The sequence below is a fragment of the Antedon mediterranea genome, chromosome 1 (genome assembly GCF_964355755.1).
Source record: "Antedon mediterranea chromosome 1, ecAntMedi1.1, whole genome shotgun sequence".
Classification (NCBI taxonomy): domain Eukaryota; kingdom Metazoa; phylum Echinodermata; class Crinoidea; order Comatulida; family Antedonidae; genus Antedon; species Antedon mediterranea.
In genome coordinates, this window is record NC_092670.1 from 17618951 (window position 1) to 17636766 (window position 17816).

Below are 17816 nucleotides of genomic sequence, written 5' to 3' on the forward strand. Positions count from 1 at the left end.
TAATCGTTGATTTAACCTAAAATGCACTAAAAAATTGGCGGAGGACATATGCTGAAACACGGGATTGAACCAGGGACCTTCAGATCTTTAGTCTGACGCTCTCCAACTAAGCTATTTCGGCTTGTTAGTAATTGCATTGTACATACACACAACATTATACAGAAAAGAAAATAAATTCACTACAAAAATAATCGTTGATTTAACCAAAAATGCACTAAAAAATTACCGGAGTACATATGCCGAAACCCGGGATTGAACCAGGGACCTTCAGATCTTCAGTCTGACGCTCTCCCAACTGAGCTATTTCGGCTTGTTAGTAATTGCATTGTACATACACACAACATTAAACAGAAAAGAAAATGAATTCACTAAAAAAGAAAATCGTTGATTTAACTTAAAAATGTAATAGAGACACATGCCGAAACCCGGGATTGAACTAGGGACCTTCAGATCTTCAGTCTGACGCTCTCCCAACTGAGCTATTTAGGCAGTTGATAAATGCTGTGTACATACACAAAACATTATACAGAAAAGCAAATGAATTCACTACAAAAATAATCGTTGATTTAACCTAAAATGCACTAAAAAATTGTCGGAGGACATATGCCGAACCCGGGATTGAACCAGGGACCTTCAGATCTTCAGTCTGAGGCTCTCCCAACTGAGCTATTTCGGCAGTTGATAAATGCTGTGTACATACACAAAACATTATACAGAAAAGAAAATGAATTCACTACAAAAATAATCGTTGATTTAACCTAAAATGCACTAAAAAATTGTCGGAGGACATATCCCGAACCCGGGATTGAAACAGGGACCTTCAGATCTTCAGTCTGACGCTCTCCCAACTGACCTATTTCGGCAGTTGATAAATGCTGTGTACATACACAACATTATACAGAAAAGAAAATGAATTCACTACAAAAATAATCGTTGATTTAACCTAAAATGCACTAAAAAATTGTCGGAGGACATATGCCGAAACCCAGGATTGAACCAGGGACCTTCAGATCTTCAGTCTGACGCTCTCCCAACTGAGCTATTTCGGCAGTTGATAAATGATGTGTACATACACACAACATTATACAGAAAAGAAAATGGATTCACTACAAAAATAATCGTTGATTTAACCTTAAAATGTATAGGAGATATATGCCGAAACCCGGGATTGAACCAGGGACCTTCAGATCTTCAGTCTGACGCTCTCCCAACTGAGCTATTTCGGCTTGTTAGTAATTGCATTGTACATACACACAACATTATTCAGAAAAGAAAATGAATTCACTACAAAAATAATCGTTGATTTAACCTAAAATGCACTAAAAAATTGTCGGAGGACATATGCTGAAACACGGGATTGAACCAGGGACCTTCAGATCTTTAGTCTGACGCTCTCCAACTAAGCTATTTCGGCTTGTTAGTAATTGCATTGTACATACACACAAAATTATACAGAAAAGAAAATAAATTCACTACAAAAATAATCGTTGATTTAACCAAAAATGCACTAAAAAATTACCGGAGTACATATGCCGAAACCCTGGATTGAACCAGGGATCTTCAGATCTTCAGTCTGACGCTCTCCCAACTGAGCTATTTCGGCTTGTTAGTAATTGCATTGTACATACACACAACATTAAGCAGAAAAGAAAATGAATTCACTAAAAAAGAAAATCGTTGATTTAACTTAAAAATGTAAAGGAGACATATGCCGAAACCCGGGATTGAACCAGGGACCTTCAGATCTTCAGTCTGACGCTCTCCCAACTGAGCTATTTAGGCAGTTGATAAATGCTGTGTACATACACAAAACATTATACAGAAAAGAAAATGAATTCACTACAAAAATAATCGTTGATTTAACCTAAAATGCACTAAAAAATTGTCGGAGGACATATGCCGAACCCGGGATTGAACCAGGGACCTTCAGATCTTCAGTCTGACGCTCTCCCAACTGAGCTATTTCGGCAGTTGATAAATGCTGTGTACATACACAACATTATTCAGAAAAGAAAATGAATTCACTACAAAAATAATCGTTGATTTAACCTAAAATGCACTAAAAAATTGTCGGAGGACATATGCTGAAACACGGGATTGAACCAGGGACCTTCAGATCTTTAGTCTGACGCTCTCCAACTAAGCTATTTCGGCTTGTTAGTAATTGCATTGTACATACACACAAAATTATACAGAAAAGAAAATAAATTCACTACAAAAATAATCGTTGATTTAACCAAAAATGCACTAAAAAATTACCGGAGTACATATGCCGAAACCCTGGATTGAACCAGGGACCTTCAGATCTTCAGTCTGACGCTCTCCCAACTGAGCTATTTCGGCTTGTTAGTAATTGCATTGTACATACACACAACATTAAGCAGAAAAGAAAATGAATTCACTAAAAAAGAAAATCGTTGATTTAACTTAAAAATGTAAAGGAGACATATGCCGAAACCCGGGATTGAACCAGGGACCTTCAGATCTTCAGTCTGACGCTCTCCCAACTGAGCTATTTAGGCAGTTGATAAATGCTGTGTACATACACAAAACATTATACAGAAAAGAAAATGAATTCACTACAAAAATAATCGTTGATTTAACCTAAAATGCACTAAAAAATTGTAGGAGGACATATGCCGAACCCGGGATTGAACCAGGGACCTTCAGATCTTCAGTCTGACTCTCTCCCAACTGAGCTATTTCGGCAGTTGATAAATGCTGTGTACATACACAACATTATGCAGAAAAGAAAATGAATTCACTACAAAAATAATCGTTGATTTAACCTAAAATGCACTAAAAAATTGTCGGAGGACATATGCCGAAACCCGGGATTGAACCAGGGACCTTCAGATCTTCAGTCTGACGCTCTCCCAACTGAGCTATTTCGGCAGTTGATAAATGATGTGTACATACACACAACATTAGACAGAAAAGAAAATGGATTTACTACAAAAATAATCGTTGATTTAACTTTAAAATGTATATGAGACATATGCCGAAACCCGGGATTGAACCAGGGACCTTCAGATCTTCAGTCTGACGCTCTCCCAACTGAGCTTTCGCTTTCTTGATAAATGCTGTGTACATAAACACAACATTATATAGAAAAGGAAATTAATTCACTACAAAAATAATCGTTGATTTAACCAAAAATGCACTAAAAAATTATCGGAGTACATATGCCGAAACCCGGGATTGAACCAGGGACCTTCAGATCTTCAGTCTGCCCTCTCCCAACTGAGCTATTTCGGCTTCTAAGTAATTGCAATGTACATACACACAACATTATACAGAAAAGAAAATGAATTCACTACAAAAATAATCGTTGATTTAACCAAAAATGCACTAAAAAATTATCGGAGTACATATGCCGAAACCCGGGATTGAACCAGGGACCTTCAGATCTTCAGTCTGCCCTCTCCCAACTGAGCTATTTCGGCTTCTAAGTAATTGCAATGTACATACACACAACATTATGCAGAAAAGAAAATGAATTCGCTAAAAAAGAAAATCGTTGATTATACTTAAAAATGTAACGGAGAAAATATGCCGAAACCCGGGACTGAACCAGGGACCTTCAGATCTTCAGTCTGACGCTCTCCCAACTGAGCTATTTCGGCTAGTTGATAAACGCTGTGTACAGAAACACAATATTAGATAGAAAAGAAAATGAATTCATTAAAAAAATTAATCATTGATTTAACTTAAAATGCCCTAATAAATATTTTAGACATTATGCAGAAACCCGGGATTGAACGAGAGACCTCCAGTCTAACGGTCTCCCAAATGAGCTATTTCGGCTAGGGAATCAATGCTGTGTACAGAAACACAATAATTTACATAAAAGAAAATAAAATCACTAAAAAATAATCGTTGATTTAACTTAAAATGCACCATAATAAGTATCGGAGACATGATTGGACCAGGGACCTTCAAATCTTCAGTCTGACGCTCTCCCAACTGAGCTTTCGGTTTCTTGATAAATGCTGTGTACATAAACACATTATATAGAAAAGGAAATTAATTCACTACAAAAATAATCGTTGATTTAACCAATAATGCACTAAAAAATTATCGGATTACATATGTCGAAACCCAGGATTGAACCAGAGACCTTCAGATCTTCTGTCTGACGCTCTCCCAACTGAGCTATTTCGGCAGTTGATAAATGCTGTGTACATACACACAACATTATACAGAAAAGAAAATAAATTCACTAGAAAAATAATCGTTGATTTAACCAAAAATGCACTAAAAAATTACCGGAGTACATATGCCGAAACCCGGGATTGAACCAGGGACCTTCAGATCTTCAGTCTGACGCTCTCCCAACTGAGCTATTTCGGCTTGTTAGTAATTGCATTGTACATACACACAAAATTATACAGAAAAGAAAATAAATTCACTACAAAAATAATCGTTGATTTAACCAAAAATGCACTAAAAAATTACCGGAGTACATATGCCGAAACCCTGGATTGAACCAGGGACCTTCAGATCTTCAGTCTGACGCTCTCCCAACAGAGCTATTTCGGCTTGTTAGTAATTGCATTGTACATACACACAACATTAAGCAGAAAAGAAAATGAATTCACTAAAAAAGAAAATCGTTGATTTAACTTAAAAATGTAAAGGAGACATATGCCGAAACCCGGGATTGAACCAGGGACCTTCAGATCTTCAGTCTGACGCTCTCCCTACTACTGAGCTATTTAGGCAGTTGATAAATGCTGTGTACATACACAAAACATTATACAGAAAAGAAAATGAATTCACTACAAAAATAATCGTTGATTTAACCTAAAATGCACTAAAAAATTGTCGGAGGACATATGCCGAACCCGGGATTGAACCAGGGACCTTCAGATCTTCAGTCTGACGCTCTCCCAAATGAGCTATTTCGGCAGTTGATAAATGCTGTGTACATACACAACATTATGCAGAAAAGAAAATGAATTCACTACAAAAATAATCGTTGATTTAACCTAAAATGCACTAAAAAATTGGCGGAGGACATATGCTGAAACACGGGATTGAACCAGGGACCTTCAGATCTTTAGTCTGACGCTCTCCAACTAAGCTATTTCGGCTTGTTAGTAATTGCATTGTACATACACACAACATTATACAGAAAAGAAAATAAATTCACTACAAAAATAATCGTTGATTTAACCAAAAATGCACTAAAAAATTACCGGAGTACATATGCCGAAACCCGGGATTGAACCAGGGACCTTCAGATCTTCAGTCTGACGTTCTCCCAACTGAGCTATTTCGGCTTGTTAGTAATTGCATTGTACATACACACAACATTAAACAGAAAAGAAAATGAATTCACTAAAAAAGAAAATCGTTGATTTAACTTAAAAATGTAAAGGAGACATATGCCGAAACCCGGAATTGAACTAGGGACCTTCAGATCTTCAGTCTGACGCTCTCCCAACTGAGCTATTTAGGCAGTTGATAAATGCTATGTACATACACAAAACATTATACAGAAAAGAAAATGAATTCACTACAAAAATAATCGTTGATTTAACCTAAAATGCACTAAAAAATTGTCGGAAGACATATGCCGAACCCGGGATTGAACCAGGGACCTTCAGATCTTCAGTCTGACGCTCTCCCAACTGAGCTATTTCGGCAGTTGATAAATGCTGTGTACATACACAACATTATGCAGAAAAGAAAATGAATTCACTACAAAAATAATCGTTGATTTAACCTAAAATGCACTAAAAAATTGGCGGAGGACATATGCTGAAACACGGGATTGAACCAGGGACCTTCAGATCTTTAGTCTGACGCTCTCCAACTAAGCTATTTCGGCTTGTTAGTAATTGCATTGTACATACACACAACATTATACAGAAAAGAAAATAAATTCACTACAAAAATAATCGTTGATTTAACCAAAAATGCACTAAAAAATTACCGGAGTACATATGCCGAAACCCGGGATTGAACCAGGGACCTTCAGATCTTCAGTCTGACGCTCTCCCAACTGAGCTATTTCGGCTTGTTAGTAATTGCATTGTACATACACACAACATTAAACAGAAAAGAAAATGAATTCACTAAAAAAGAAAATCGTTGATTTAACTTAAAAATGTAATAGAGACACATGCCGAAACCCGGGATTGAACTAGGGACCTTCAGATCTTCAGTCTGACGCTCTCCCAACTGAGCTATTTAGGCAGTTGATAAATGCTGTGTACATACACAAAACATTATACAGAAAAGCAAATGAATTCACTACAAAAATAATCGTTGATTTAACCTAAAATGCACTAAAAAATTGTCGGAGGACATATGCCGAACCCGGGATTGAACCAGGGACCTTCAGATCTTCAGTCTGAGGCTCTCCCAACTGAGCTATTTCGGCAGTTGATAAATGCTGTGTACATACACAAAACATTATACAGAAAAGAAAATGAATTCACTACAAAAATAATCGTTGATTTAACCTAAAATGCACTAAAAAATTGTCGGAGGACATATCCCGAACCCGGGATTGAACCAGGGACCTTCAGATCTTCAGTCTGACGCTCTCCCAACTGACCTATTTCGGCAGTTGATAAATGCTGTGTACATACACAACATTATACAGAAAAGAAAATGAATTCACTACAACAATAATCGTTGATTTAACCTAAAATGCACTAAAAAATTGTCGGAGGACATATGCCGAAACCCAGGATTGAACCAGGGACCTTCAGATCTTCAGTCTGACGCTCTCCCAACTGAGCTATTTCGGCAGTTGATAAATGATGTGTACATACACACAACATTATACAGAAAAGAAAATGGATTCACTACAAAAATAATCGTTGATTTAACCTTAAAATGTATAGGAGATATATGCCGAAACCCGGGATTGAACCAGGGACCTTCAGATCTTCAGTCTGACGCTCTCCCAACTGAGCTATTTCGGCTTGTTAGTAATTGCATTGTACATACACACAACATTATTCAGAAAAGAAAATGAATTCACTACAAAAATAATCGTTGATTTAACCTAAAATGCACTAAAAAATTGTCGGAGGACATATGCTGAAACACGGGATTGAACCAGGGACCTTCAGATCTTTAGTCTGACGCTCTCCAACTAAGCTATTTCGGCTTGTTAGTAATTGCATTGTACATACACACAAAATTATACAGAAAAGAAAATAAATTCACTACAAAAATAATCGTTGATTTAACCAAAAATGCACTAAAAAATTACCGGAGTACATATGCCGAAACCCTGGATTGAACCAGGGATCTTCAGATCTTCAGTCTGACGCTCTCCCAACTGAGCTATTTCGGCTTGTTAGTAATTGCATTGTACATACACACAACATTAAGCAGAAAAGAAAATGAATTCACTAAAAAAGAAAATCGTTGATTTAACTTAAAAATGTAAAGGAGACATATGCCGAAACCCGGGATTGAACCAGGGACCTTCAGATCTTCAGTCTGACGCTCTCCCAACTGAGCTAGTATTTAGGCAGTTGATAAATGCTGTGTACATACACAAAACATTATACAGAAAAGAAAATGAATTCACTACAAAAATAATCGTTGATTTAACCTAAAATGCACTAAAAAATTGTCGGAGGACATATGCCGAACCCGGGATTGAACCAGGGACCTTCAGATCTTCAGTCTGACGCTCTCCCAACTGAGCTATTTCGGCAGTTGATAAATGCTGTGTACATACACAACATTATTCAGAAAAGAAAATGAATTCACTACAAAAATAATCGTTGATTTAACCTAAAATGCACTAAAAAATTGGCGGAGGACATATGCTGAAACACGGGATTGAACCAGGGACCTTCAGATCTTTAGTCTGACGCTCTCCAACTAAGCTATTTCGGCTTGTTAGTAATTGCATTGTACATACACACAACATTATACAGAAAAGAAAATAAATTCACTACAAAAATAATCGTTGATTTAACCAAAAATGCACTAAAAAATTACCGGAGTACATATGCCGAAACCCGGGATTGAACCAGGGACCTTCAGATCTTCAGTCTGACGCTCTCCCAACTGAGCTATTTCGGCTTGTTAGTAATTGCATTGTACATACACACAACATTAAACAGAAAAGAAAATGAATTCACTAAAAAAGAAAATCGTTGATTTAACTTAAAAATGTAAAGGAGACATATGCCGAAACCCGGGATTGAACTAGGAACCTTCAGATCTTCAGTCTGACGCTCTCCCAACTGAGCTATTTAGGCAGTTGATAAATGCTGTGTACATACACAAAACATTATACAGAAAAGAAAATGAATTCACTACAAAAATAATCGTTGATTTAACCTAAAATGCACTAAAAAATTGTCGGAGGACATATGCCGAACCCGGGATTGAACCAGGGACCTTCAGATCTTCAGTCTGAGGCTCTCCCAACTGAGCTATTTCGGCAGTTGATAAATGCTGTGTACATACACAACATTATACAGAAAAGAAAATGAATTCACTACAAAAATAATCGTTGATTTAACCTAAAATGCGCTAAAAAATTGTCGGAGGACATATGCCGAAACCCGGGATTGAACCAGGGACCTTCAGATCTTTAGTCTGACGCTCTCCCAACTGAGCTATTTCGGCTTGTTAGTAATTGCATTGTACATACACACAACATTATACAGAAAAGAAAATGAATTCACTAAAAAAGAAAGTTGTTGATTTAACTTTAAAATGTATAGGAGACATATGCCGAAACCCGGGATTGAACCAGGGACCTTCAGATCTTCAGTCTGACGCTCTCCCAACTGAGCTATTTCGGCTAGTTGATAAACGCTGTGTACATACACACAACATTATATATAAAATGAAATTAATTCGCTACAAAAATAATCGTTTATTTAACCAAAAATGCACTAAAAAATCATCGGAGTACATATGCCGAAACCCGGGATTGAACCAGGGACCTTCAGATCTTCAGTCTGCCCTCTCCCAACTGAGCTATTTCGGCTTCTAAGCAATAGCAATGTACATACACACAACATTATGCAAAAAAGAAAATGAATTCACTAAAAAAGAAAATCGTTGATTATACTTTAAAATGTAACGGAGAAAATATGCCGAAACCCGGGATTGAACCAGGGACCTTCAGTCTGCCCTCTCCCAAGTGAGCTATTTCGGCTTGTTAGTAATTTCATTGTACATATACACAACATTAAACAGAAAAAAAAAATGAATTCACTAAAAAAGAAAATCGTTGATTTAACTTAAAAATGTAAAGGAGACATATGCCGAAACCCGGGATTGAACCAGGGACCTTCAGATCTTCAGTCTGACGCTCTCCCAACTGAGCTATTTCGGCAGTTGATAAATGCTGTGTACATACACACAATATTATACAGAAAAGAAAATTAATTCACTACAAAAATAATCGTTGATTTAACCTAAAATGCACTAAAAAATTGTCGGAGGACATAATAATGCCGAAACCCGGGATTGAACCAGGGACCTTCAGATCTTTAGTCTGACGCTCTCCCAACTGAGCTATTTCGGCAGTTGATAAATTCTGTGTACATACACACAACATTATACAGAAAAGAAAATGAATTCGCTACAAAAATAATTGTTGATTTAACCTAAAATGCACTAAAAAATTGTCGGAGGTCATATGCCGCAACCCGGGATTGAACCAGGGACCTTCAGATCTTCAGTCTGACGCTCTCCCAACTGAGCTATTTCGGCTAGTTGATAAACGCTGTGTACAGAAACATAATATTACACAGAAAAGAAAATGAATTCAGTAAAAAAATTAATCGTTGATTTAACTTAAAAGCACTAAAAAAGTTATTTTAGACATTATGCCGAAACCCGGGATTGAACCAGGGACCTTCAGATCTTCAGTCTGACGCTCTCCCAACTGAGCTATTTCGGCTAGTTGATAAACGCTTTGTATAGAAACACAATATTATACAGAAAACAAAATTAATTTAGTAAAAAAATTAATCGTTGATTTAACTTAAAATGCACTAAAAAAAAAGTATTTTAAGACATTATGCCGAAACCCTGAATCAAACCAGGGACCTACAGATCTTCAGTCTGACGCTCTCCAAACTCAGCTATTTCGGCAGTTGATAAATGCTGTGTACAGAAACACAATATTATACATAAAAGAAAATGAATTTAGTGAAAAAAACAATCGTTGATTTAACTTAAAATGCACTAAAATAAGTATTTTCTTCAGTCTGACGATTGATAACTGCAGTGTACATAAACAACATATTACTCAGAAACAAAAATGAAAGTAATAAAAACAATAATCGTTGATTAATTTAAAATGCACTAAAAACTTTTGTCATAGACACATGCTGAGAGACGGAATTTAGCCAGGCACCTTTAGATCTTCAGTCTGACGCTCTCCCAACTGAGCTATTTCGGCAGTTTTGAAACATCTATCTCTTAGATGCATTTTCAAAACAATTGTTAGGGATTTTGACCAATCTCAAGCGATAGTTTGGATGATCGATCAATTGTGACTGGTCAAATGACTTGCTCTGCATCTACCAAGTACAGGAACCTAGTAAGACAATGCATAAAATGGTCTAACTTCTATATACAATATTTTGCATTGTGTATTTTATACTGAAAAACAAAAATCAGACAGTGATCTTAGTTTTCACAGTAACAATTTATTAAATTGCACAAATATCATAGCACCATTTCATCATTTGGTTAACAAAAACAGACTAGACCCCAATTTACTGTCAATACCATCTTATTGTTATCATCTCTCAAATATAGCAAAGTGATCTTTAATTTATTATTTAAGTACTTTACAACAAATGGAAAAATCATTTATACTTTTTTAAGTCACATATTTTAAAAACCAAAATTTAATAAGTAAAACCAAATTTAAAACCCCCAAAACAATCCAAGTAATTATCTATACTGGCAAATACAGTATATTCAATTTTTACTTTGTTGTTTATAGAAATATTTTTTACATTTTTTTTTAATCAGTTGACAACCAACAGCGATGAAACCGCCACTAGCAGGTTTTTAATTGATTACTGAGCTGGAGGAGATTTTTACAGCTTGTTACATGAATAATAAATTATTTATAATATATAAATATTTTAAAAATAGAGATTATGTTGGACAGCATATAGCAATGTACAAATATATGTACATTAATTAAAAAACGATTTATTTTAGAGTTTTCCTCAACATACAATACTCCATACCTCAACAAAATGGATATTTATTAACCAAAATGAATGTTCATTAACCAAAATGAATATTGATAAACTGAAATGAATGTTAATAATCCAACATGAATATTTGAGTTCTTTAGTCTTACACATGTGATACTTTGTCATAAGAGGTTATCTTGAGGGTCAGATCAAATTATTTTGAATGTACTATCATTCAATTGAATCCTCAATCTGGGAAATATTGTCCTGTCAGGCTACGAGAATTTGCCTCCTGATTCACCTAAAGGTAAGAACACTTAAAGGTAAGAACAGATATGTTGGATTCTGGCTATTGGTACTAGACAAACACTAAACAGATTAACCTGTTTTGAACAGTGAAAGGTTTCTCTTAATGCCCAAACTAAAAAAGGTGACGGTATTTTAGCAGACCGTGACAAGTTGAATGTCACAGTCTGATAACTACGGTCTCTTTCGTCAAACGAGTATAACTAATAACACACAGACGTACATCATCGTTGTAAGGATCTCCGATATTCACTGTTCCTTAATGCTTCATAACACTTTCAGATCTTTATTGATGATTTTATCCATTCAAACTATAAGTTGTTTCACAAGTTGGGCACCTCACATCGCATCATATGAATTACGTGGCTCGGAGCCGATCATTCTCACCGTCTTGCAAATTTTAAACCCGTTTTCAAGATGCTGATGACAACTTTTTTTTCCGAACAATTTCAACCAAAGCTTTATAACGTAAAATGCATTGTTCCTTAAAAAAACAAAATAAAAATAGTTAATAATTACTATACATAACTGAAGAGCTTGTAATCTGTGAGAAATAAAAATTTAGAACCATTTCATTAAATTCTGGAATAAAAGCAATTATAAAAGAACCAAATAAATAATGAAATTGAAGTTGATAACAGCTTCTATAAGAAAAGAATGGTTGAGGCAAAGATACCAAAGCATCTGGCCTAAAGCTCTGTCTACACTATCACACTCTGTTAAATCACATTTCTGTTCAACCAAATAATCAAGTCAATCATAGTCTTTTAATTTAACTTGTTTTTTATATTATTGTTTTTGTTATATTTACGTGTTTAATGCAATACTTTGTAATTTTTATATTTTTTATTTTAGATTGTAAAAGGATCCCAATGGAAATAAGCTAACAGGCTTTTTGGGCTATCCTAGAAAATCTTGTAAAATGTATTATTTGTAATGTCCGTAATTTATGTTATCACTTGATGATTTTCCTAATAAATTCAAATCAAATCATGTAACAACAAAATGTGATGTGCTCTTATATGGACTTGATGATGTCAAATCACTACCATATTTGGGCACATCACACTTTTTTTGTCAAACTAGTTTGATAGTGTTTCCTGTGATGGAAAGTTGAAGGTTTTATAAATCCAGAATATGAAATAACAAACCAAATTCTACACCTACATAAAATGATCATACTACAGTATACAATACTGTATATAACCAACATTCTAATTATTATAAACTTATTCTATATTCACACAGTGCACTACCTGGCCTGACGGTATCAGTTCCAAATTCTAATACCCCTAAATTCCACTCCCTTTTCCATGCAGATTTTGCTCTAGTTAGTATACAGGTGCATACAGGGTTAAATTAAATACTGTATACAGTAGTAATATATTTTGAACCATTTGTGTTAGTCAAAATAGTTTGGTAAAGTTCATTAAATTCTGGAAAGAAATTATAAAAAAAACCAAATGAATAATAAAATGAAAGTTGAAAACAGCTGCTAAATGTTTTATATAATAATTAATCCCCATTGAGGTATTTCAAGTAGTACTGGTAGGAAAAAATGTTCACCCTTCAAAATACAAGCACATCTCGTTGACCTGACCACATGTTGCCATAAAAGACACGCTTCAATACTCGGCCATCAAATACAAAAGTATAAAATTACAAAGGTTTAAAATGTGTTCAAACATAAATATTTTGTAGGCAGATCCAGAGGATAAGTTGAGTCGCCTATATCCACATGAACAAAAATGTTAATAAGGGAAAAGAGATAGGAACCCCCACACTCAGTCTTCCTGCAGTAGGTAGTACAATCTTTCACATATGAATACATATCAAATCTAAAAATTCACCAATTACTGTAATTCCACTGAAAATATTAGTAAAACATTCTTGAACATCCAATCTGTTAGTTAATAGCGTTGAAACTTAGTGTGAACCGGACCTTAGAAAAAAAAATCATGCATTTTCTCTGTTTATTACCTTACAATAAATTAGTCTTTAATATTTCTGTTGAAAAATATATTTCTTTGTTAAATTAAGAAATTGATACAAACACTTCTAGTAATCATCTCACAAAAAAAAATTGTGAACATATGACTTAATCAAGTAGTGCCAGATGACAATCTATCAGAATATAAATTCCTTCAATATCAAATAATGGTATATAATACAATGCAGCTAGTCAGTAAAGACAGAGCCAAGTGTATCAATTTGATAGTTTTAAAAATTAAAAATACGAGGAATGTGAGAGGAAAACTTGATATCTACTTACTTTAGATTTCTCTGGCACTTGCTCAGCGACTTTAGTAAACCTATCACTGGTTCCTTTAGGAAACATTAATAAAGCCGTTTCAAAAATCTTCTGTTGTAACTGTGTCCATGTTCCCGATTGGATCTCCTCAGCGTCACCATTCACAATCTGCTCATCTTCTTTGGCGTCTTTTATCAATAAAGTTCTTTCAGCTGTCTGTGGTGGTTTTGCGGTTTTATTTCTACGGTTGGTCTGTCCATTTCTGGTTTCAAAATCGTTCCTCACCGATATTTCATCATCTGTGAGTTTCTTGCCAGTTTTGCTGGTGACATTTGAACTTACACCTTTGACAATTCCTACAAAAATGACTTTATATATAATATGGCACTATAGCTTGGTGGTATATATGTTTGCCTCGCAATCCTAAGGTCTTGTGTACAAATCAGCTTTCAGTCAAGTATTACAATCCAAAGAACAAGAATAATCCCACCTCCCAATTTTGGGAAAATTCATTGTTAATGCAATCTGAGTATAATACCACCCATTTGGCCAAGCTTGGGTATGGATTGAATTCCTTCATGGTACCACTGTAGTTAAATAAACAACCCCATTTGAATCATTTTTATACAGTGTTACAACATACCCTGAACTGATGCATCAACATTCATTGCATATGAGCCGGATTTCATTGACTTGGATTTCTTAAGCACCTAGAATTAAGAACAAAATTAGTTATATAATGATAGTATAACTAAAATAAGACTGTAATATATTGTATGAATTAAAATATGACAAAATATTTGAGCATCTATCTATAGAATGTTGAATAAATTATTTTAATCTTTTAGATCTTATAGAGTACTAATACCCAGGACCTTTTCTAAGATGACACTACGATCCTAAAAGTGGTCCTTGTTGGGAAGAAAGTATTATTTTATGACATTTCTAAGTATTACCTCATCAACAGATCTGTCCAACTCGGCAGCTATCTTCTGCCATCTTTGGGTGGTCCCTCCTGGAAACTTTGCCATACACCGAACCATCTTGCTTACTTCCTCTGATGTCCATTCTTTACCCTACATCAATAACATCAGTGTTATTATTACACACAATCAAAGCAAAAAATAATTTGGTAGGAATTTACTAGAAATAGTAACCAACTTGGGTGCTTTATTTTTTATTTTTGTATACTTAATCTTGAAAATGGTTCTATGATGGTTCTGAAAAATGAATTTATTTTTTAACATTAAATTTTGTATTTAACTTATATTTCACACACAAACAATAAAAGGTATGTTTATATTATCCATATTGTACATACTTTTCTGCTTTCAGTCTCTGTTGTTTCACAATTCTCTACCGCTCCATTTTGAACACTGTTATAAACCACTGGGCCATTGCCAGAACTCACAACCACCGGTTCAGGTATAGGTGCGGTCTCAAGCTTAGTCCTAACCCTCTTAGGCCTACGCTTCTCCTCAGGCTCCACATCTTCAGATGACCTCCTAAACCTATTTTGAATGCAAACCCGCAATGCATTAAGCCTAGCAGGTATTCTTATTATTTGTTTAAAGACGATGTATGTAGCCTTTAATGGCAGTAAATCGGTGAATTTTGGACGCGATATATTGTGACTTGCGAGCATTTCTTCGGTTAATCCTTCCTCTTCTTCTTGATCTTCTTTGTTCTTTGTCTTTTTACCTTTCTTGTCTTTCTTCTTTTTGGGCATCAAACACTCCTAAATAAAATAAAACAAAATATCAATTTTTTTTTATAGTATTGTCAAATTATGCAATGAATCCACAAAAAAAACCCAGTATTTTATGTTAATATTGCTTAAGTATATAAAACCTACCATTTCAAATTTCTTTTCCCAGAACGCAGCCCAAGCTACGATGTAATGACCAACGGTCATGATGATGGACACTAATATGCTCATCTCAATTAGGCCCATTTTGCGCACCTTACGGTAATAGTACACCGGTTCTCGCCATGTTGGCAGTCCATACTCAAGGATCTCATTATATCTGATTTTGGAATGTAAAAAATAAACATACTATATTAGGATATTAAAAAATGTAAATTTGTTATTGTATATTATTTTAAAAATAAACTTTCTCTGTAAGATGTATTGGATGTATATATTTCCAAAGGCAAATTTCTGAAAAAATGACAATGCTGTGGGTATCAGTGGCTGGATCTCAAAATAAATGTAATGTAAATATATATTGCTGTAAAAATGTGAATTAATAATTTGCAAGGGCTTCTTCAAATTCTTTTGGGATCGTGATTGTCTGGTCTTTTGGCATCACATGGTACCTACTTTTTACACAAAGCAATCATCAAAAAGGGATTTTAAGGGATAAGATTTTGGTTCATAAAAATAAATCCTTACTTTTCTCTAAGTTCATCATTCTTTAGAACTTCAACCACAGCAACGATCTAAAAGAGAAAATTTGTTTTAAATTCTAGGGATTATTGCACAATAATAAAAATCTTTATAGACATATTTTCATTTATGCCATACCTGTGTTTATCATTTTAAAAAAAGTCAATGGCACTATTGAGTTTAGGAAAGAAAATGATTAACCATACTATAAACATATTAAGTACTGTACTACCATATGCTACATCTGGCTGTGAGCGAAGTAAGGGACGGTATAATATCTAATACCACTGTCTAATTTAGACTAAATTAGGACAATGAGTCTTTGATTTTTAAAGCATTCCAAGACAGTATAATCCCACCCTTAATCTTTGCCAATAAATGTTGTACTACTAGTACTAGTAATATACTTAATGGTAGTTAGTATATACTTACTTTTCTAAACTTTTCAGCAGCACCTTCTTCTTGATTTTTATCAGGATGATATTGCAATGACAAAGCTCTGTACGCTTTTTTGATGTCGCCCTTGGTTGCTGTCTGTATGAAAAATAAAACAATTTTTTAATTTTACCAACTTCAAATCAACTTTTTTAAATAAAAAAGTTAATAAAGAAGAATAACTAGGGGCCTAGGCCTAGGCTATATTTATAATATATTTCATTGCAATTGTATTTATATGTATGGGTGTATTTAATAATGTGTAAATTATGTGGAGTGTGGTAAAACATTTTATAAACCTTTTAAAAAAAAGTTACTGTCTGTAGTGTAGGGCTAGCCTAGGCCTAGCCCTAGCCTAGCTAGAGTATTGAGAAGACGTCATTGTTGTCATTCACAAAAGGAATCTGGTACAGGTTGCACCTTAACATGTACCAACTATCTAGGCCTATGTAAAATCTAAATCATTATTTTATCCATGTGAACAATAGGGCTAGAGTGTCTTAGTCTCTAGGCTAGAGAGTAGGGTTAGGCTAGGCCTTCTTCTAGCTAGGCCTAGCTAGGCTAGCAAGGCCTAGGCTAGCTAGAGGCCTCCACTTACTTACTTCATCAATCCCCAAAAAGTCATAAAATGTCACTGGAATTTCTTCTACGAGATCAAACAATTCTAAATCATCTGTAGTCCATGCTCCAGTGTGTGTAAATTGTGTCAACAGTACACAAATAAACGAAAAAACTACACATTTTAAATCCATATTTAAAAATTTGCCAGACAAGAAACTGCCACATCAACCAGCTACAAAACAGCACACGTCAAAACACTACTTCCTCCCCGTCACTGATCCGCTGATATGAAGATTCTTTCTAGGCCTAGCGCACGACCACGGTAACCGCTCAAGCATGACAACACGAGCTGATTGAGTTAGACGATTCCATTGTGTGAAGACGTGACCAAAATGTTGATATACAGTAATATTTTGTATGCTTTAGTATAAATCAGGGAGTTGTTTAAATAACAACTCCCAGGTATAATAAACTCATATTCAAACTTGTAAAAAACATTTCATATACTGTAATTAAGTAATTACTTTGTGATAAATGTTTAGATTTATTAATTTATTAAATCAGTGTAAAAAGAAATGATAACCGACTTAAGCAACAATATAAAAATCACAAAAATCATTTATAAAAAACACAAATAATTAATCACATATATTTTATTTTAATTCTCAAGGAGTACAAAATACAATATTATAATTTCATATATATTCATTTTCTT

The 17816-nt window shown here is 34.7% G+C and overlaps 1 protein-coding gene and 50 non-coding genes across 53 annotated transcripts; all 51 read right to left on the reverse strand.

The window, feature by feature from the left end:
- Positions 1-49: 49 nt before the first annotated feature.
- On the reverse strand, positions 50-121 carry Trnaf-aaa (transfer RNA phenylalanine (anticodon AAA)). Its single transcript has one exon. It is a non-coding gene; the product is annotated as a tRNA-Phe (tRNA).
- Positions 122-237: 116 nt separating this feature from the next.
- Positions 238-310, reverse strand: Trnaf-gaa (transfer RNA phenylalanine (anticodon GAA)). Its single transcript has one exon. It is a non-coding gene; the product is annotated as a tRNA-Phe (tRNA).
- Positions 311-416: 106 nt separating this feature from the next.
- Positions 417-489, reverse strand: Trnaf-gaa (transfer RNA phenylalanine (anticodon GAA)). Its single transcript has one exon. It is a non-coding gene; the product is annotated as a tRNA-Phe (tRNA).
- A 114-nt stretch (positions 490-603) lies between these two features.
- Trnaf-gaa (transfer RNA phenylalanine (anticodon GAA)) lies at positions 604-677 on the reverse strand. Its single transcript has one exon. It is a non-coding gene; the product is annotated as a tRNA-Phe (tRNA).
- Positions 678-976: 299 nt separating this feature from the next.
- Positions 977-1049, reverse strand: Trnaf-gaa (transfer RNA phenylalanine (anticodon GAA)). The gene has a single exon. It is a non-coding gene; the product is annotated as a tRNA-Phe (tRNA).
- A 104-nt stretch (positions 1050-1153) lies between these two features.
- Positions 1154-1226, reverse strand: Trnaf-gaa (transfer RNA phenylalanine (anticodon GAA)). The gene has a single exon. It is a non-coding gene; the product is annotated as a tRNA-Phe (tRNA).
- A 116-nt stretch (positions 1227-1342) lies between these two features.
- Trnaf-aaa (transfer RNA phenylalanine (anticodon AAA)) lies at positions 1343-1414 on the reverse strand. Its single transcript has one exon. It is a non-coding gene; the product is annotated as a tRNA-Phe (tRNA).
- Positions 1415-1530: 116 nt separating this feature from the next.
- On the reverse strand, positions 1531-1603 carry Trnaf-gaa (transfer RNA phenylalanine (anticodon GAA)). Its single transcript has one exon. It is a non-coding gene; the product is annotated as a tRNA-Phe (tRNA).
- Positions 1604-1709: 106 nt separating this feature from the next.
- On the reverse strand, positions 1710-1782 carry Trnaf-gaa (transfer RNA phenylalanine (anticodon GAA)). The gene has a single exon. It is a non-coding gene; the product is annotated as a tRNA-Phe (tRNA).
- A 114-nt stretch (positions 1783-1896) lies between these two features.
- Trnaf-gaa (transfer RNA phenylalanine (anticodon GAA)) lies at positions 1897-1970 on the reverse strand. Its single transcript has one exon. It is a non-coding gene; the product is annotated as a tRNA-Phe (tRNA).
- Positions 1971-2082: 112 nt separating this feature from the next.
- On the reverse strand, positions 2083-2154 carry Trnaf-aaa (transfer RNA phenylalanine (anticodon AAA)). Its single transcript has one exon. It is a non-coding gene; the product is annotated as a tRNA-Phe (tRNA).
- A 116-nt stretch (positions 2155-2270) lies between these two features.
- Positions 2271-2343, reverse strand: Trnaf-gaa (transfer RNA phenylalanine (anticodon GAA)). The gene has a single exon. It is a non-coding gene; the product is annotated as a tRNA-Phe (tRNA).
- A 106-nt stretch (positions 2344-2449) lies between these two features.
- Trnaf-gaa (transfer RNA phenylalanine (anticodon GAA)) lies at positions 2450-2522 on the reverse strand. Its single transcript has one exon. It is a non-coding gene; the product is annotated as a tRNA-Phe (tRNA).
- A 114-nt stretch (positions 2523-2636) lies between these two features.
- Positions 2637-2710, reverse strand: Trnaf-gaa (transfer RNA phenylalanine (anticodon GAA)). Its single transcript has one exon. It is a non-coding gene; the product is annotated as a tRNA-Phe (tRNA).
- Positions 2711-2822: 112 nt separating this feature from the next.
- On the reverse strand, positions 2823-2895 carry Trnaf-gaa (transfer RNA phenylalanine (anticodon GAA)). Its single transcript has one exon. It is a non-coding gene; the product is annotated as a tRNA-Phe (tRNA).
- A 104-nt stretch (positions 2896-2999) lies between these two features.
- Positions 3000-3069, reverse strand: Trnaf-gaa (transfer RNA phenylalanine (anticodon GAA)). The gene has a single exon. It is a non-coding gene; the product is annotated as a tRNA-Phe (tRNA).
- Positions 3070-3186: 117 nt separating this feature from the next.
- Trnaf-gaa (transfer RNA phenylalanine (anticodon GAA)) lies at positions 3187-3258 on the reverse strand. The gene has a single exon. It is a non-coding gene; the product is annotated as a tRNA-Phe (tRNA).
- A 116-nt stretch (positions 3259-3374) lies between these two features.
- Positions 3375-3446, reverse strand: Trnaf-gaa (transfer RNA phenylalanine (anticodon GAA)). Its single transcript has one exon. It is a non-coding gene; the product is annotated as a tRNA-Phe (tRNA).
- A 107-nt stretch (positions 3447-3553) lies between these two features.
- Trnaf-gaa (transfer RNA phenylalanine (anticodon GAA)) lies at positions 3554-3626 on the reverse strand. The gene has a single exon. It is a non-coding gene; the product is annotated as a tRNA-Phe (tRNA).
- A 466-nt stretch (positions 3627-4092) lies between these two features.
- On the reverse strand, positions 4093-4165 carry Trnaf-gaa (transfer RNA phenylalanine (anticodon GAA)). The gene has a single exon. It is a non-coding gene; the product is annotated as a tRNA-Phe (tRNA).
- A 115-nt stretch (positions 4166-4280) lies between these two features.
- Positions 4281-4353, reverse strand: Trnaf-gaa (transfer RNA phenylalanine (anticodon GAA)). The gene has a single exon. It is a non-coding gene; the product is annotated as a tRNA-Phe (tRNA).
- Positions 4354-4469: 116 nt separating this feature from the next.
- On the reverse strand, positions 4470-4542 carry Trnaf-gaa (transfer RNA phenylalanine (anticodon GAA)). Its single transcript has one exon. It is a non-coding gene; the product is annotated as a tRNA-Phe (tRNA).
- A 106-nt stretch (positions 4543-4648) lies between these two features.
- Positions 4649-4724, reverse strand: Trnaf-gaa (transfer RNA phenylalanine (anticodon GAA)). Its single transcript has one exon. It is a non-coding gene; the product is annotated as a tRNA-Phe (tRNA).
- A 114-nt stretch (positions 4725-4838) lies between these two features.
- Positions 4839-4912, reverse strand: Trnaf-gaa (transfer RNA phenylalanine (anticodon GAA)). The gene has a single exon. It is a non-coding gene; the product is annotated as a tRNA-Phe (tRNA).
- A 112-nt stretch (positions 4913-5024) lies between these two features.
- Trnaf-aaa (transfer RNA phenylalanine (anticodon AAA)) lies at positions 5025-5096 on the reverse strand. The gene has a single exon. It is a non-coding gene; the product is annotated as a tRNA-Phe (tRNA).
- A 116-nt stretch (positions 5097-5212) lies between these two features.
- Trnaf-gaa (transfer RNA phenylalanine (anticodon GAA)) lies at positions 5213-5285 on the reverse strand. Its single transcript has one exon. It is a non-coding gene; the product is annotated as a tRNA-Phe (tRNA).
- Positions 5286-5391: 106 nt separating this feature from the next.
- On the reverse strand, positions 5392-5464 carry Trnaf-gaa (transfer RNA phenylalanine (anticodon GAA)). Its single transcript has one exon. It is a non-coding gene; the product is annotated as a tRNA-Phe (tRNA).
- Positions 5465-5578: 114 nt separating this feature from the next.
- Trnaf-gaa (transfer RNA phenylalanine (anticodon GAA)) lies at positions 5579-5652 on the reverse strand. The gene has a single exon. It is a non-coding gene; the product is annotated as a tRNA-Phe (tRNA).
- A 112-nt stretch (positions 5653-5764) lies between these two features.
- On the reverse strand, positions 5765-5836 carry Trnaf-aaa (transfer RNA phenylalanine (anticodon AAA)). The gene has a single exon. It is a non-coding gene; the product is annotated as a tRNA-Phe (tRNA).
- Positions 5837-5952: 116 nt separating this feature from the next.
- Trnaf-gaa (transfer RNA phenylalanine (anticodon GAA)) lies at positions 5953-6025 on the reverse strand. The gene has a single exon. It is a non-coding gene; the product is annotated as a tRNA-Phe (tRNA).
- A 106-nt stretch (positions 6026-6131) lies between these two features.
- Trnaf-gaa (transfer RNA phenylalanine (anticodon GAA)) lies at positions 6132-6204 on the reverse strand. The gene has a single exon. It is a non-coding gene; the product is annotated as a tRNA-Phe (tRNA).
- Positions 6205-6318: 114 nt separating this feature from the next.
- Trnaf-gaa (transfer RNA phenylalanine (anticodon GAA)) lies at positions 6319-6392 on the reverse strand. Its single transcript has one exon. It is a non-coding gene; the product is annotated as a tRNA-Phe (tRNA).
- A 113-nt stretch (positions 6393-6505) lies between these two features.
- On the reverse strand, positions 6506-6579 carry Trnaf-gaa (transfer RNA phenylalanine (anticodon GAA)). Its single transcript has one exon. It is a non-coding gene; the product is annotated as a tRNA-Phe (tRNA).
- Positions 6580-6691: 112 nt separating this feature from the next.
- On the reverse strand, positions 6692-6764 carry Trnaf-gaa (transfer RNA phenylalanine (anticodon GAA)). The gene has a single exon. It is a non-coding gene; the product is annotated as a tRNA-Phe (tRNA).
- Positions 6765-6868: 104 nt separating this feature from the next.
- On the reverse strand, positions 6869-6941 carry Trnaf-gaa (transfer RNA phenylalanine (anticodon GAA)). Its single transcript has one exon. It is a non-coding gene; the product is annotated as a tRNA-Phe (tRNA).
- Positions 6942-7057: 116 nt separating this feature from the next.
- On the reverse strand, positions 7058-7129 carry Trnaf-aaa (transfer RNA phenylalanine (anticodon AAA)). Its single transcript has one exon. It is a non-coding gene; the product is annotated as a tRNA-Phe (tRNA).
- A 116-nt stretch (positions 7130-7245) lies between these two features.
- On the reverse strand, positions 7246-7318 carry Trnaf-gaa (transfer RNA phenylalanine (anticodon GAA)). Its single transcript has one exon. It is a non-coding gene; the product is annotated as a tRNA-Phe (tRNA).
- Positions 7319-7424: 106 nt separating this feature from the next.
- On the reverse strand, positions 7425-7500 carry Trnaf-gaa (transfer RNA phenylalanine (anticodon GAA)). Its single transcript has one exon. It is a non-coding gene; the product is annotated as a tRNA-Phe (tRNA).
- A 114-nt stretch (positions 7501-7614) lies between these two features.
- Trnaf-gaa (transfer RNA phenylalanine (anticodon GAA)) lies at positions 7615-7688 on the reverse strand. The gene has a single exon. It is a non-coding gene; the product is annotated as a tRNA-Phe (tRNA).
- Positions 7689-7800: 112 nt separating this feature from the next.
- Trnaf-aaa (transfer RNA phenylalanine (anticodon AAA)) lies at positions 7801-7872 on the reverse strand. The gene has a single exon. It is a non-coding gene; the product is annotated as a tRNA-Phe (tRNA).
- Positions 7873-7988: 116 nt separating this feature from the next.
- Trnaf-gaa (transfer RNA phenylalanine (anticodon GAA)) lies at positions 7989-8061 on the reverse strand. The gene has a single exon. It is a non-coding gene; the product is annotated as a tRNA-Phe (tRNA).
- A 106-nt stretch (positions 8062-8167) lies between these two features.
- Trnaf-gaa (transfer RNA phenylalanine (anticodon GAA)) lies at positions 8168-8240 on the reverse strand. The gene has a single exon. It is a non-coding gene; the product is annotated as a tRNA-Phe (tRNA).
- A 114-nt stretch (positions 8241-8354) lies between these two features.
- Trnaf-gaa (transfer RNA phenylalanine (anticodon GAA)) lies at positions 8355-8428 on the reverse strand. Its single transcript has one exon. It is a non-coding gene; the product is annotated as a tRNA-Phe (tRNA).
- A 112-nt stretch (positions 8429-8540) lies between these two features.
- Positions 8541-8613, reverse strand: Trnaf-aaa (transfer RNA phenylalanine (anticodon AAA)). The gene has a single exon. It is a non-coding gene; the product is annotated as a tRNA-Phe (tRNA).
- A 106-nt stretch (positions 8614-8719) lies between these two features.
- Positions 8720-8792, reverse strand: Trnaf-gaa (transfer RNA phenylalanine (anticodon GAA)). Its single transcript has one exon. It is a non-coding gene; the product is annotated as a tRNA-Phe (tRNA).
- A 116-nt stretch (positions 8793-8908) lies between these two features.
- On the reverse strand, positions 8909-8980 carry Trnaf-gaa (transfer RNA phenylalanine (anticodon GAA)). The gene has a single exon. It is a non-coding gene; the product is annotated as a tRNA-Phe (tRNA).
- A 278-nt stretch (positions 8981-9258) lies between these two features.
- Trnaf-gaa (transfer RNA phenylalanine (anticodon GAA)) lies at positions 9259-9331 on the reverse strand. Its single transcript has one exon. It is a non-coding gene; the product is annotated as a tRNA-Phe (tRNA).
- A 119-nt stretch (positions 9332-9450) lies between these two features.
- On the reverse strand, positions 9451-9523 carry Trnaf-aaa (transfer RNA phenylalanine (anticodon AAA)). The gene has a single exon. It is a non-coding gene; the product is annotated as a tRNA-Phe (tRNA).
- Positions 9524-9638: 115 nt separating this feature from the next.
- Trnaf-gaa (transfer RNA phenylalanine (anticodon GAA)) lies at positions 9639-9711 on the reverse strand. Its single transcript has one exon. It is a non-coding gene; the product is annotated as a tRNA-Phe (tRNA).
- A 117-nt stretch (positions 9712-9828) lies between these two features.
- On the reverse strand, positions 9829-9901 carry Trnaf-gaa (transfer RNA phenylalanine (anticodon GAA)). Its single transcript has one exon. It is a non-coding gene; the product is annotated as a tRNA-Phe (tRNA).
- A 744-nt stretch (positions 9902-10645) lies between these two features.
- LOC140047283 (dnaJ homolog subfamily C member 1-like) lies at positions 10646-17370 on the reverse strand. Of its 3 annotated transcripts, none has more exons than XR_011844921.1 (10): positions 17143-17370; positions 16538-16639; positions 16112-16158; positions 15572-15743; positions 15038-15454; positions 14673-14792; positions 14360-14426; positions 13738-14072; positions 11689-11949; positions 10646-11460 (listed from the first exon to the last, which is right to left on the reverse strand). XR_011844921.1 is itself a non-coding variant. In XM_072092220.1 (10 exons), exons 1-9 carry the CDS (start codon positions 17290-17292, stop codon positions 13464-13466), a joined length of 1419 nt encoding a protein of 472 aa, XP_071948321.1. In that variant the 5' UTR covers positions 17293-17370; the 3' UTR covers positions 10646-11949; positions 13446-13463. The 3 variants fall into 3 exon arrangements, 2 of the variants coding, with proteins under 2 accessions (XP_071948321.1, XP_071948308.1); XM_072092220.1 differs by adding an exon at positions 13446-13472 and having other exon boundaries at positions 10646-11949; XM_072092207.1 differs by having other exon boundaries at positions 10647-11949.
- Positions 17371-17816: the final 446 nt, after the last annotated feature.